Genomic DNA, 15,653 nt, shown 5'->3' with positions numbered 1-15,653 from the left:
AAATATCGACATAATACTCCAATGGAAAGGAAAGTATCCCTGGATATACTTGCAAATGTATAAAAAAGAAGATAAAAGAGGAGATATGGCAACACTTCGTCGAAAAGAAGATGTTTGGCGACAAATAACGCAGGTGTACCACACGTCGTCTGTCATAACGCGAGAGGTAGGTTAACATTTTATAATTTTACAGTATGGAATACCTGTGTGTTCATTTAATTTACCGGTAAAATGTGAGTGCACGAAATGTCATTCATTTCAATGGCCTTTGCAGCAATAATATAAGAGGTAATTATTATGTTGCAGCGATCGGAAGCCTAACTCAAAACATGGTGGTCTAACATAAAACAAAAGGAGTGCATCGACCAAGGAAAAGCAAAATCGTATGAAAACTGGCGGAGGCAGGCCACCTAAATCCCTGGTAATTGATGCAGAGGTACAAAATATTGTTCCGGATTTGATGGATAGAACCCCGATACTTTTTAATTCCAACATACCTCCTGATGAAATTGCAGGTAAATATTTTGTGTTGCATAAATAGTTAGAAAATATGTCCATGAAAATTTATTCCTTAAAGAATGTGCATGCATGCTTGCGGATAATATTTCAATTTAGATGTAAATAGAAGTGAAATAAAAATTAAGTATAGCTGAGACTTGAAAAAGATAAACAAAATACGATTTTAAAATTATGAAGATTAAACAAACCGATGTAACTATAGGGCTTTCGGAAATATTTCATGTTATATTAGTGGCTTTTTATCACTGTCCCTCGTAGTTGATTAACATGTATTCGGTATCCTTGGAATAATTAAACTGCAGATATTATGGCTACTGATGGTCAACCTTACATTGCTGTGCCTATTAATTTTTCATTTTTTTTGGTAGCATTTTAATTATGAAAGTCATATTAACATTCTTTTAATGTAATTATTTTTTATTTTATAGAAAAAGCAGACCTCATATCACAAGAAATAGGTGAAAACACTGAAGTAATATCCACAGGTGAGGCATATGCTTAAGGGATGGGTATTAATGATGGATATACATGCTATTTATTTGTAGTTACATTTTAAATTCTATTTTAAAATTATTTTATGGTACCTCAAGTATGTAAATTGAAAGATATAAAATTTTATAGTTTCATACTTCTCCTTTTGCAAATGCACACAAGACAAGAATCAATTAAGTATCATGTACCTACCATTATCAAGTATTTTATTGAATTACAAAATCTAAAATATAGCTAAATAAACTTCAATCACTGTTGTAAGTAGGGAGAGATGTTAAACTTGTTTACATTATTAAATATAACAATTTATTTGCTTCATTTATTAATTGTAGATACAAATTAAGTGGAGGTGGGCATGCATGACACACAGTGTGGTGAGGCATCATTAGATCAAGGTGGGTGGATTGATTTTATCACAGGTGAACATATATTTTAATTGCATAGTACTTCTGTCAGCTGTGCAAAGCAGGCATTGTTTGGTACAATGGGTAAACCTTTGATTTTTTGATAATTTCACCCTACGACACCCTGACTGCAGCATCGATTGCCCTAAACATCATATGTTTCATCATGGGTTCATTCCAGTGTGGAGATGGCTTTGATTAGATGTATATCAGAGAGAGAAATATAAAAAATGAGCTGCGAGCTTGTAAGACAAATACATAACCTTTAGGCTGGTGAAGTCAGTATCGAGGTTGGTGTCTATCAGCTCTTATTCATTAACCAAAACACAATAAACAAACTAATGCACAATATTTCACTGAGGTACATGCATTATCTGTTAATGAATCCAAAATTAGGAATGGTTTTGATGGTGAATACTTAAATACACTTTTACAAATTTTAACTGCAAACAAGAATAAATTAATGATATAATTTATGCTTTTAACCCTTTGACTACCAACGGGACATATATGTCCCACAAAGGAGTATTGAGATACCAATGGGGCAAAAGCTTTGGAAAAACCCATATGTTTTTGTCCCAATGGTTGTTTTGGTACCAATTGTTATTTAGGTTGAATTTCCGGCAACAGGTAGCAGCATCTACCTTACTTTAGTGAAATACCTTTTGGTCGTCACCCGTTAGCTCTCCAGTGAACTTACGCTCGTACTGAATATTCTTTATTTTGTAAAGTTATACTTCTCATTTTTATAGTATGCACATATCATAATCATTTGACAGCATTCATTTTACGTGAAGAATTATCAATTTCGCATCCACTGAAATTAGAGTGGCATTTATGAATATATTTTACTGTACAACATGTCATTATGGGAACTCTACATGTCAGTGTGCATCTGTATCTTCTAATCGAGTACCAGTGTGCAACTATATCTTCCTTCCCGACTCCTCTATCCATTTGGTAAGTAAGCTTTCGCTAATATTTGCTGATGTAGTACCTAACCTATGGATAAATTTTCTGTTTTGATTCATGTATTTTCTCTGCACCAGGTTTTACCAGCTAAAGGATCGTGTGGACATCACAAAACGTATTCTTCTCCTGTGATTTCAGCCCATGTTCATTTCATGGTAAATGAAAACCTTATATGATTTATATTGTTTTTATCATCATGAATGTTTTTTTACACAAATTTTAACTCTCTTTCAGATCATTGAATGCTATCCAGTGTTTTTCCTTTGTTGCCCTTTTGACCTATGTCAAAAGTTCAGTGTATGCAGTTCATCTCAACCCGCAAGAGTAAGTAAAGAAGAATATATTGTAATAATTTCACAATATCCAATTTTATAATCAACAGAATTTTTTTATTTTTAGACGTGAAAAATGAGCAATAAAAGGAAATATTCTGAAGCAGAGCTTTGCCAAATACTGGATGAATCTGAAGAAGAATATTTTTCGGACGACTCATCAGATGGGGAATATCAGCCCGAACATGAAAGTAGTACAGAGAGTGATAGTGACTGCTCTGGAGTGAGTCAGGATGCTGAGGACAGTTCGTTAGAAGCTTATGGTGTCAATCTCCTGCACGGGGTGAGTGGCGATGAGGTTCCTTATCCGGCTTCATCTAAAAAAAAGGTTTCTAGTGAAATATGCTGGTCTCCACCGAAGGTATTATTTATTCCTAGACACACTGTGACATTACATCGTAGAACAGCCTCATTATGCAACTTGGATATGTCATCTGACGAAATGGCATACTTTCTAAAAGTGTTTCCTCGAAGTTTGATCATTTTTATCAGCCAGTGTACTAACAAACGTTTGGATATATTACGCAAGAAGAAAAATTTGGTCAATCTCTGTGAAACTGATCCAGGGGAGATATTGTTAGTTCTTGGATGCATGCTCGTGATGAGCTACAATAAAGTTCCAAGCATTTCGGACTATTGGTCGCATAATCCTTCCTTGGGAAATGAGGCAATCAAAGGAGCCATTTCACGAAACAGGTTTCAACTGCTTATATCAAAGCTCTACTTCACAGATCCTGAGCAACCTGCCAGCTCCTCAAAGACATACTATATTGATGAGGTAATATCTTGCCTAAAACATACATTTTCCAAGGCTAGAGATGAAAGCCCCTACCAGAGCATTGACGAATCTATGACGAAATTCAAGGGCAGGTCAGCTCTAAAGCAATATCTTCCCCTCAAGCCTATAAAACGAGGAATAAAAATTTGGGAGCGCTGTGATGCAATGACTGGATATGCATATGATTTGAATGTATACTCTGGCAAGGAATTGGGACAAGACCTACCGGAGAGTTCCACTCTGGGGGAAAGAGTTGTCTTATCTCTAACAAAAACAATCAGAAATCCAGATGTTACTCTTGTTTTTGATAGGTTTTTCACGAGCGTGCATCTACTAAATAGTATTCAATATCCAGCAGTAGGTACTGCTATTAGTACAAGAAAAAATATGCCGAAATTTCAAGGGAAATTGAAAAGAGGGGAATTCGAATTTCTTGCAAATCACCAACGAACAATGGCAGCCCGGTGGCAGGATAGCAAAGAAGTAACTGTTCTCAGTAATTGCCATGATGCAACAGTGAATACAGCAAACCGAAAGCAAAAGGATGGAAGAAAAGTAAAGGTAGACTGTCCAGAATTAATTTGCTTCTATAATAAATACATGGGAGGAGTAGATCTTTCAGACCAGAAGGTGGGCGTGTATGACTTCGATAGGCGATCTAATAAGTGGTGGAAAAAAGTATTTTATAAGGTACTTATGTTAGCAGTGGTAAATTCATGGATTTTGTATATGGACACAACCAAAAAGGATGTAAGGCTATTGCAGTTCATCGTGCCTTTGGCAGAAAAAATGATGGCAATGGGTAAGGAACAAAGCAAAGTAAAACGGAAGCGATGCAGAGGCAGACCATCAAAAATAGCAAAGCTTATGCTGAACGTCGGTGACCACCTTCCCGTTGAGGGAAATACAAGGAGACGGTGCATGAGATGTGCACAGAACAAAGTAGAAAAGAGAACAAAAACTCTGTGCACAATGTGTCAAGTGCCACTCTGTAGACAATGTTTCACTTCCTATCACACATAGCAATTGTATTCCCGGTTTACTCTGTCTTTTGAAACTTATAAATGTAATTCCCTTTTCAGTGACTACAATATAATTAGAACTGACATTGTCTGCTGAAACTATTGAGCATTTTTGGATATAATGAATATTTGTTTTATGTGTACCAGTATAATTACTTTCAATCATTTCCTCTTATTTGTAACAAAATTGTTATGTTGATATTTGAAAGAGATTTGTGGGAGTATCTTTCAGCTTTGAGTATCAATCTACAAAAAAAACATCAAGATGTATAGCTAATAAATACTTTGAAAACATCATGGTGTTTTTGCTTTTAGAATGGATTGTTACGGGAATATACAGCCAAAAATCTAACGACCATTGGGACGCATGCATCCCACCCTCTAAGACCAGTGGGACACATATGTCCCACCCTGTAAGACCAGTGGGACACATATGTCCCACGCCGTAATACCAGTGGGACACATATGTCCCACCCCTCCATCTCCGCCCCCCCTGATCAAAAGTTCATAATATTGAATGAATATCTTCATTGGAGTAAACAAATCGAAAATATAATGAAAAAGAGCAAGAAATATAAAGGAAAAAAAAGGTAGTCAAAGGGTTAAGGGATAATTCTTTTCTCACAAATTAAAGGAAGATTTGATCAATTAATGCTTGTCGTATAGCAAAACCATCTCCTGGATGCAAGTCAGTGAATCAACTGTAACCACTTAATCTTCTCTATGATCATCTTCTACAAGAACATGGAATATTAGGCTCAAGTTGTGCAGCACAGCACAGGCTACAAAGTCACTTGCTGACCAGAGAAGTTTTGTGTAAACACTCTTTGAAAGGCATGGAAACCTCTTCTTCCAAATGCCAAACACTCTTTCCACAAAGAAAAAATAAGGCTATAGTTAGCAGCATTGCCAATATGACTCCAAATAAGATTCTAATCTATTTAACTTAAATATGATGTATTTAGAAGCGTTATGAAGTTATATTGGTTCCCTGTACTCGAGTACCTACTCTCTACAGGCATTCCAATTAAAGTGCAACACACTATCTGAGGTGATTCCAATGTAACATCTACATTAAGTCACACTCCACCTACATTATGTGGTCTCAGGAAAAAAACCAGAACTCTGTTCCTTTCAATAATATTCCACACCTTGGACCAGCTACTCAAACAGCCCCTGCTGTCAATATACATATTCAGGGGTAAATAATTCAACTTCTGAATTCTTTCATTCAATCAGGTTCTTCATAAGGCAGCAAATAAATACAATGAAAATTTGAATGATTAGGTTCACTCATCAGAATGAATGAAAAATAAAGCATTCAATAACCACAGAAACAACACTATTACTATTATCATATCTATGGATACCTTAGTATTATAAATTTTTTGGAATTTAACTCAATGACTTCCGAAGTGCCTAAATAACTAATCTTTTTTTTCATATCCTGATTTTAGAGGCCATGATGAGCTTTAAATGAAATTACCTCATCAGTTTTATATAAGAGATTAAAATGATAGTGTTTTTGTTGATCACAAGATTGATTCTTATAAATTAGAATATGCAGTCTCCATCTGACATACCACACAAGTAATAAATATAACCCTAAGTGGTAGTTCCCTGATTATAAAACTGAGTAAATTTTCCTAAGTAAATAACTTTATTACAGCTCCTGCATCATCAAGAACAGATGGAGGAAAAAAGCTTCGCTAAATCCGAGTTAGCCTTGAAAAGAGGGTGCTATAGGAAACTAAGAAGAGAATGAATTATGAATTTTTGTTGCTTCTTTCATTATCCCAGATGTGTTACTGTGTTATGTGTTTCGTTGAATGTAACAATGTTTTATGTGTTACATTGATTGTATTGTGTTAGAATTATTTTGTTATGTACAACAGCAATTGTGTCATTGTGTTACATTGCTTCTAAAAATATAATAATATTAAATATTTGTAATTATATCAAAGATTTGAAGAATATCATTTTTCATGAAAACCTCCTTTTCTGACAACTTTGCAGGAAAAAATGATTAAATGGGAGCCTGACATCATACCAAACCATTTCCTAGAAATCAGTTTGGATTTTACTTTCAGTAAATATCATTCAAAGACCTCTTCTTTTATTGAATAGGTTTTCAACCTGTCGGTTATGACCACTTGTGATGTGGACTGACCCTTTCACAAGGGTTTTCGGAAACCGTCACCAAAAAATATTTAAAATTACAATGATAATAAATACAATAAAAGTAGCAATGAATACAATTCCATGCTTTTTATATGGAGGTCATGGCAGCAAGAAAAGTATTTTAGTATTATGGCCCTAGGTAGGTTAAGAACCACAGCCCTGATGGAACTTTATTGAACAATTAACCACAATTGATTCTATAACAAAAACAGAGAGTTAATACTCAGCACTGATTGTGAAATATACTTAGGGGAAGTACCGGTATTGGAGTAGGCCTACTCCAATATGTAAATTGACTTAAAAACAATCATATCTTATGCTTACATAATACTAATCGAGTATCACTCACATTTATGGTATAGTAATCCAAACACCAGAGGCAATACTTACTAGTTGGTTCCTCTATAATTATAGAAATATGTTCATTGTTGAGAGCATAGTTTTCAAAATTGGTATTTAAGTGATAGTGGGTGAAAAGAAAGGTAAAATTTTACAAGTGGATACAAACATGGCAAATTTGTTAAACTAAAGACCCCATACTGGTAGCATGACATGAAGAGATTGTACTATTAGCTCAAATAGGTAATATAGCTGTACCTTCTCTATGTTGGCAAGGGAAGTAAGCATCGGCAGGGATAATCCGTTTATCGTCACTTACTCTATCACTTGTACTCAAAAGATGTGCTATACAAGGTACTCTTATAGGCTCTCTTAAATTAGACAGCCTCAGCAAAAAGTAAACACATATTAAAAGCTTAGGGCAATCTCAAGCTGTAGCTTAATTTGATATTCGAACAGCATTTTTATAAAACTGTCACCTTTTTAGAGCACAAAATATTTCATCACAATACAACTAAAATACCACAACATATACACTGCCACAAAGGTCCCATCGAAGACTGTTTTACAGCAGTCTTCAAAGCAGCAGCTATTAACTTTATTTCAAAATGTATGCCTATTCCATTCTAATTGTACTCTCGAAGATCCACAAAATACATGTTGGTAGGAACAGACATGCATTCCACTAATTGGAGAAGTTAGAAATAACTCGAAGAACAGGAATTACACAGTGCAACTAAAGGATATATTTCTTTTCAAAAGGAACAAAATATTTCATAACTGATTGACAAGCACTCCAGTACAATGACTTTGTTTTAAACGTTAGGTACTCTCTGAAGAGTATATTACTGTCATGAATAATCAGATACGCATAATGACAAGGTTAATAATGTGTAAAACAATTAAAATGGAACAATTTATGCCACAAAAGGTTTGCACAGGAGCACAATCGCGAACTGTACGTAACGGTATGTTACTCGCACTTTGTTTCAGACACCACTTTATCTATGAAATATTCCACTCGAACACGTAATCCACGTCAAATAAGACTCATTGATATTCGAAATGTAATTACTGAAGCATATAAGGCGAGGTATCCTCTTCTTGCAATGAAAAACAATGTTTTACACACACTTTACCGGTTGTCCACTTCCCATTTTGTGACAGCAATGAAGTGAATCAAGTCGTCAGAGAAGTTGGCACAGATTACATTAGAATTTACGGCATAACACGCAGGATACGAATCAGCCACAATTTTACGCCCTTAAACCTTCTTTTTAGGGATATATTCACCACTCCTTTCCATACCATACAGCCTAATCTATTCTTCGAAACACATCATAACTCGTCGAATTTCGAAGCAAAATACTAATAATTTCCATAATTAGTAATAAAATTCGAGTAAAAACGTCAGAAAACTGTAATTTGTCCGGATTCCAGCGGATAACGTAACACAAACTTGAATGAGCATTTGCTCAAGACGGGGTCGACGTCGACTTGACGAAGGCGATCTTATTCGTTGTCTTATTTGATAAACAAGACGACCTTTGACGACTATGAATACAGGCGCGCTTGAGCATTTGCTTGTTTACAATAAGGCGCGACTATGAAAGCGGACAAGCTCGCCTTATTACAAGGCGAGCTTGATGAAGCTCGTCTCATTCAACAATGACTTGAGACCGTCTTGTTTGGCGACTATGAAACGGAAATAGCGAATAAGCTCGTGCTTGAGGCGATCTTCATCAAGCAAATGCTCAAGACGCGACTATGAATACGGGCCTTAGTTTAGGGACCGAAAAAGGTGGGACTTTGGCCGTATCGTCTAGATCCTGGAACATGTATTCGGACCCCTTATCCTGATATTACCCCTCTTTGTGGTAAGGACCCGCGGTCATTCAATTGTTTATGTAGTCAGTTTTCGAAATAAATATTTGTTTCTCTCCCAAAAATTATAAACTAAAATTGAAATCTTTTTCTTTTGATCAGCTTATATAACTATTAAACTAAATTCGCCGATAAATATCAAGTTATATCTCGAGTTATGTATAAACATCAACATGGATATTGTATGATCTTAGGTTAACCCGGCGTATCAGGTGCAGAAAAGTTTCTCGGGTTTTCCACCGGTTGATTTCGTCCATGACTCCCGACGTTACGATCAGCGACTTGCTGATATGGCTACTGGGACCGCCTTGTCAAGGAAGCCATTCAGATCCGAATCAACCGCAACAACGTAAACCGAGACACTGCCCTGTAAACATAAATAGCTGCAGCAGCGCTGCACGGGGGTTTCACAGCTGCAAGTTCGTTTCCGTTTGAATGAAGCGCGGTTATAGCGCTTGTGCAGCGCTTTTTCGCAACGCGCTGGCGAAACATGCAATTGCAGCGCATCAGCAGCGCATGCGCATAGCATGCCTGCAGCACGCTGCCGGGACGCTGCTAAAGCGAGTTTCAGCAACCCTCGTTCACTTTCCTGTCGACGCGGTACTGGTACGGTTGTTTGGTTACCTAGTTCTTTGGAAAGAGATCCCTGAGCTACTGGCTGAGGCGGCTTACCTTGTGGAGTTGCTGAGTGCTACTTTCGTTCTCGAGAATTCTCATAAGGTAAGAATTTTATCATCTCGTTTTTAAAAATATAACATTTATGTATTTTAAATTTTATTATCCTTGAAATATGTATTCTTGCTTGGTGAATCTAGACGCGTTTTAAGTGGTGGTATTTTTACCCACGTGGTCTTAGTTATGATTGGGAACCATTGGGAATAAGCTCTTAAATGCGGATAACGATGACTTTTAATAGTGAAATAGGAAATTTGCAACGCATCTGAGGAAAATTTTGCGGTTTAAAAGTTTTTTTAAAGAACTACTTATCTTAAATCTGTGCTGCTCATGCTTTCTCGTAAAAGGCGTCGTTTGTAATAGTCTCTTAAACTAAAAGAGGAGAAAATATTCTCGATTTATTAGCGGTAAATTTACCACATGAGGTAGGTAGTAAACGTTTGCACGGTCGAAGAATCTACGACCATTGGGTTCGTCTTCGTAATGGCTCGCTAGCTACCTCTCTAGTGTTTGACAGGGGAATATAATAGCAAAGGTTTCTTTATATATTGTGAAAATTATTTCTCCGGAACGGCAATTTTTAATTGCTGAAGAGCCGATTTTGATGAAGGGGCATCTGAGGAATGCTTTCCCAGTTTCAGAATCATTAAAAGGGGTAAATTAGATGGGTACTTGGAAAGCTTTTGTCGAAATTGGTATTCTGACATGGTGAATCTAGACGCGTTTTATGAAGTTTTGGTTTTGTTTACCCACGTGGTCGTAGCGTAGAATCTTTGAGGATAAGCTTTAAAATGTTGAGTACATTGTTTTTAGTAATGATGAAATAGGAAATTTGTTACGCACGTTACAGGAATAGTTGAACCACTGGTCTTAAATCTATGATCACGCTTTCTCATGAAATGCATGACTCTCAATAGCTTTGTCTGCCTTAAAGTGTAGAAAGTATTCTTGATTTATTAGCGATAAATATTCCACATGAGGTAATAAACGTGAGCACGGTCGAGGGAATCTGTGACCGTTGGGTTATAGCAGCTAAGTCATCTTTCAGTATCTCGTTTTTATAACAAGAACTAATTATTCATTATTGGAAGAGCTGATTATACCTATGATTGGTTCAAGAATCGTTTGGGGAATGCTTTCCTAGCGCTTCAAGAATAAATATAGGGTTAAATGTAAGGGGTACATGCTTCATGTACAAGGAAGGGCTTTTCCATAGCTTATAACTTCAGGAATGAAAATTTATGTCGCCAATAAAATAAAGGTAGCCCGCCGAGATTGGATGACCTGTTGTGATAAAATCAAAAAGGTTACATAGTGCCATGCTAAATTGGTAAGAATCGGCACTGATTTGTATGCTGATTATATCGAGTTAGTAATTAAATAATGTAAGTTGTCTAAAGCCGCCGAAAAGGAAGCGTTCAGAAATGCATTCACGAATTTTAAAAGTGAAACACTTGTTGGACGGTTTGGGGGTAACTCTAAATCATTTTTGGTCTGATGTGAAGGAAGTTAAAGGTAAAATATATGTAGTTCGCTGAGATACGATAGTGAAGTATTACTAGACAGTTCCGATAAAGCCAAATGATTTCAATATTTTTATTGTAAGCTATACTATGCAAAACTTAGTTGTTCAGTTGTCTGATGCATAACCACTGTTTTATTCTTGATGTTTTCATTGTCAGATGAATATTACCATTATTGCTACTGTTCATTTACTTGCAGTTCTTTTGCTCATTCATTTAAGAATGCCTAAAGGAGGCTACAAGAGCTTTCACTTGCTTTCAAAGCGACAGCAAAGAAATAGAGTGCGAGCTGAGTTTCTCCATCAGGATGATTTGGGGGAGTCTGATGCCATAACTGATATCATGACAGGCCCAGCAGTTTCTTTTGAAGCTGATTCTGACAATGGAATAACCTCTCCGCATGAATTATCTGATTCACCTGTCCCCAGCTCTTCATTTGATGACAGTTGTGATGAAAGCTTGTCATGCAGTGATTTGAGGGAGGAAATTTCAACATGGGCTGCAGATGTTCCGCGTCATAAAGTCACCTCTCTGCTGAAAATATTGAGAAAGCATTCCTGCTTCAAGGACCTTCCTTCTGATGTTAGGACTGTGACAAAAACTCCACTGTCCTTAGCTGTAAGCAAAGTTGGTTCTGGGGAATTCTTCTACTTTGGGGTGGCTGAATCATTGAAGACTCAGTTAACCAGGGAACACACCTTAGACTCAATTGATTTACAGTTCAACATTGATGGTATACCAATAACCAAGAGTTCTGGAAGTCAGTTTTGGCCTATCTTGGCTTCTGTTACTAATTTCATCGGTGATCCTTTCCTTGTCGGCATATACTGGGGTTTAGTTAAGCCAGTATCTGTGGAAGATTATCTCGGCCCCCTCATCAATGAACTTGTTGTGCTTATGAATGAGGGCATGATTTTCGATGGTAGAAGAGTGAAAGTGAATGTGACTTCTTTTATATGTGATGCACCTGCCCGTGCTTTCCTGCTCCAGATAAAAGGCCATAACTCTTATTATCCATGCCATCGATGTTATGTGAAGGGAGAAAGGATTGAAGGTAGGATGGTTTTCTTGACATTGGACAGTGAGCTAAGGAATGATGACACATTCCGAAAGTTGGAGGATGAGGACCATCATGCAGGACAGTCCCCATTGTGTCACCTCAGAGCTTTTGACATTGTACAAAATGTGCCATTTGAGTACATGCATTTAATTTGTTTGGGTGTTACTCGAAAAATGCTAACGTGCTTAACTCAGGGTGCAAGTGTGGCAAAGCTGAGAGCAAGAATGAGGATAGCCATGGACAATGAGTTAGTTCGTGTAGCGAAGTTTACTCCCCATTGCTTTCATCGTAAACCGCGGCCATTAAGTGAGCTGTTACGCTGGAAAGCAGCAGAGCTCCGCTACATCACACTATATTTAATTCCATTGATTGCCCGCTTTTTCCCTAATGAAGCAGCGCAGAAGCATGTCATGTCATACTTCTATGCCCTCAGAATACTGGCTTGTGGCTCTCTGTGCAAAAAAGAGAGATTTTTGAGCTATGCAGACACCTTACTGAGGTACTTTGTGCAAGTGTTTCCTACGGTTTATGGGCAAGCTTATTGCTCATATAATGTTCATTGTTTGTTACATGTGGTTGAAGATGTAAGGAAATTTGGTGCCATGGACTCTTACAGTGCATTTAAGTATGAAAATTACCTCCAGGTGTTGAAGAAGAAAATCTCACATGCTCGTCTTCCCCTGCAAACAGTTGTGCGTAGGATTATTGAGGAAAGGCAACATACATTGAAGCGTGACAGTGTTGGTGGTGACTTCAAAGTTAAGGGTGGTGGCAGTAAGTCTGATAGCTATGAGGAGAGCTACCGCTATGTTCAAACCAAGGTTGGGAGGTTAAGTGTCAAAAGTCCCGACAACTGTGTTAAAACAGTAAGCGGTGATGTAGGGCTATTAAATGGTATATATTGCGAAGCTGGTGTCCGTAGCTTCATATTTAAAAAGTTCTTGTCTGTGGGATCCTATTTTGACTCCCCATCTCCATCAATTGATGTTGGGGTCATGCTTGCAAGCAACTTGTGTGATGTGGAGGTCCTACTTCGTGAAGAAGACATTGAATGCAAAGTGGTCAACATTCCCATTGAGGACTCTCGGCACTACATTGCTACAGTATTGCACCAAATTTGAAACATGGTACTACAATAAACATGTTTGGATTTGAATTTTCTGCTTTCGAGAATAATATATTGATGAATATACATCTTTTACAGGAATGGAGTGGGTAGTTGTGGAGTTCACTCAGACGAGGGAGTGCAAGGCAGTGCCAGTTTCCTGGGTTGTACCTGGGGTAGAGGAGGATATATGCTTCTATCCTCCAGACAGTACTTCATACAAGATGATGACTTCCTGGCTTAGGACTGGGGAAGTGCCAACGGACACTTGGGAAACACACATTTGTCGAGTGTTCGAAAAATCTCGAACAGGTATTTATATTGATGAAAGGTAGTCTTTCAAGGTTTTTTGAACATGAAAGTCAGTAGTAAACTTTATGGTAAAATAACTATTTGTTCATTCTTTTCAGGGAAATATGAGCTAGCAACACAGCTAGAAAAGGAATGTATGGAGTCATCGGAGATTGATGCCTCCAAACCTTTGGGAAGGGGTTTACGCAGGAAGAGGCGCCCAGAGAAAATCGATGGGCATGTGGAGACTTTGCCATCTCTACATGCGATGGCTCATTCATGTAATGTTTGATGTTTTATTCAGCTCTGTAGTGATATTGTCTATTGCAATAATTATTGTGGATGAATCAGTCGGTGTGCATTTTAAAACTATTTCCTGGTTTATTTTACCTTGATAGCTTATAGCAGTTCTGATGAGGATGTTCGTGGTGCATCGTCTAGGATACAGTCTCCTCCTCCATTGCCGTCTGAGGTACCTCGGCGTGAAAAGGGAAATTTAGTACGGCCTAATATCCCTAGTGCTGGTAAAGTTTAGTCATATCTTTCAAAGTGACTTATTGATTGTCTGGACAGAGCTATGAACATAATTTACTAATTTTCAATTTTTCTTTGGTTGATTCAGGCATAGATAACTCAGGCACCACCTCCAAATTTCCTGGGAAGGAAGCAAGATCTGTCACCACTAGATGTGACTTAGAATTGGTTGGGGAGACAAGTGGTAAGTGTTTTGGGTCCTGATGAAGAATTTGAATGATGTACCATTGGTATTGAGGTAAAGTGTGATTGTTCATGGCCATAGGATTTTGGGAAAGGAAAATGTTTCTTAAATTTTGGTTTCTTATTGTTATCCACCAATAATTGTTGACTTGGTAATTTTGGTTACATACATTATTGCTGCCACTTCTCTTAATCACAAAGCTGGAAATATTCATTAATTTTATTGTATGTTTTTAGTTGTCATGTGCTGAACATTTGAAGGTTATTAGTACCTTAATGCAATTGGTGATGCATTAAATATCATAAATTAAACTCAGCAAATTTCCTAATACTAACAGTTGCCTTAGTTATAATTTGGGTGCAGTAAGACTCAACGAATTGTGATTTAACATTGAGCATCTGAAGCATTGTCTACCTCTATCGTGGTGTTTTTATTAATGGTAATTGAGAGAAAATTTATAGCCTTGTTTTCTTTGCAGGAGTGTCATGCAAATCAAATCACTGTGTGGCATCAGTGTCTGCTCTCCAGAAATCTGTAGAGCAGTTGTCAGGTAAATGTTTCTTTCACCATGACTTTTATTGTTGCTTTTCATATTTATAATTTTGAAATTCCTTTGTTGTAGAAAAACTAATGATTAGAGAGGTGGTGTGGGAAAGGAGGCACATGAGGCTGGAGGAAAAAATTAATGCCCTCACCAGCATGGCGGAAACAGGGAATAAGCTGCTAGTGAATCTGAGCAGTAGTGAAGAGGCACCTTCCTTCATAGAGAACTTTCCCTTGTCCTCAATTGAAGAATTTGACGAATTGGAGGAGCAGCTTAAGAGTAATTACTCTTTATATAAAGCATTGGTGAGTTACACATAAAGCCATTTCCTTAAATACCCATTATTTTGAAGGTGCACCATTCAAAGTGGTCTTTGAAGCATCCTCTCTACAGATTTCCTTCATCTGTCAAGAGTTATAACTTTTATGAAAACTCTTCCTTCTCAGGTGAAAGAACTTGCTCGTCGCTCCGGTGAGGAAGATGCATCCTTTGTATATAAACTTCTGTACTTTCTCCTGAAGGATTCTGTGGCCAAAGAGTACAGCCTTACAGGAAAAATAGGAGCTGACGGGGTGATGAAAAAAAGGTTTTGTGATACCAAATTGCACAAAGCAATACTAGGTACATTTATCCTCTTGCCATTTATTCCTTCCTTCATTAAATTGATCTCGTACTCATAACATGTTTTGTATCGATTGGTGTTATATGTATGTTCTTCCATATTTCTTCAGATGCTGGTAAGAAACCTGCTCTGGCAAATGTGGGTGTAGACAAGATAAATAAGAAGATCGGAGAGTGGTTCCGTCAAACTGGC

The 15,653-nt window shown here is 37.3% G+C and overlaps 1 protein-coding gene across 1 annotated transcript; it reads left to right on the top strand.

Moving 5' to 3' along the window:
* Positions 1-13,110: 13,110 nt before the first annotated feature.
* Positions 13,111-14,895, top strand: LOC124172489. Its single transcript, XM_046551927.1, has 6 exons — positions 13,111-13,308; positions 13,386-13,598; positions 13,697-13,858; positions 13,976-14,101; positions 14,200-14,295; positions 14,774-14,895. The coding sequence occupies exons 2-6, from the start codon at positions 13,388-13,390 to the stop codon at positions 14,893-14,895; spliced, it is 717 nt and encodes a 238-aa protein (XP_046407883.1). The 5' UTR covers positions 13,111-13,308; positions 13,386-13,387.
* The last annotated feature ends 758 nt before the right edge of the window (positions 14,896-15,653 follow it).

Source organism: Ischnura elegans (genome assembly GCF_921293095.1).
Source record: "Ischnura elegans chromosome 13 unlocalized genomic scaffold, ioIscEleg1.1 SUPER_13_unloc_1, whole genome shotgun sequence".
NCBI lineage: Eukaryota > Metazoa > Arthropoda > Insecta > Odonata > Coenagrionidae > Ischnura > Ischnura elegans.
The sequence above is the reverse complement of the archived record's forward strand: the minus strand, read 5'-3'. Positions and strand labels throughout refer to the sequence as shown.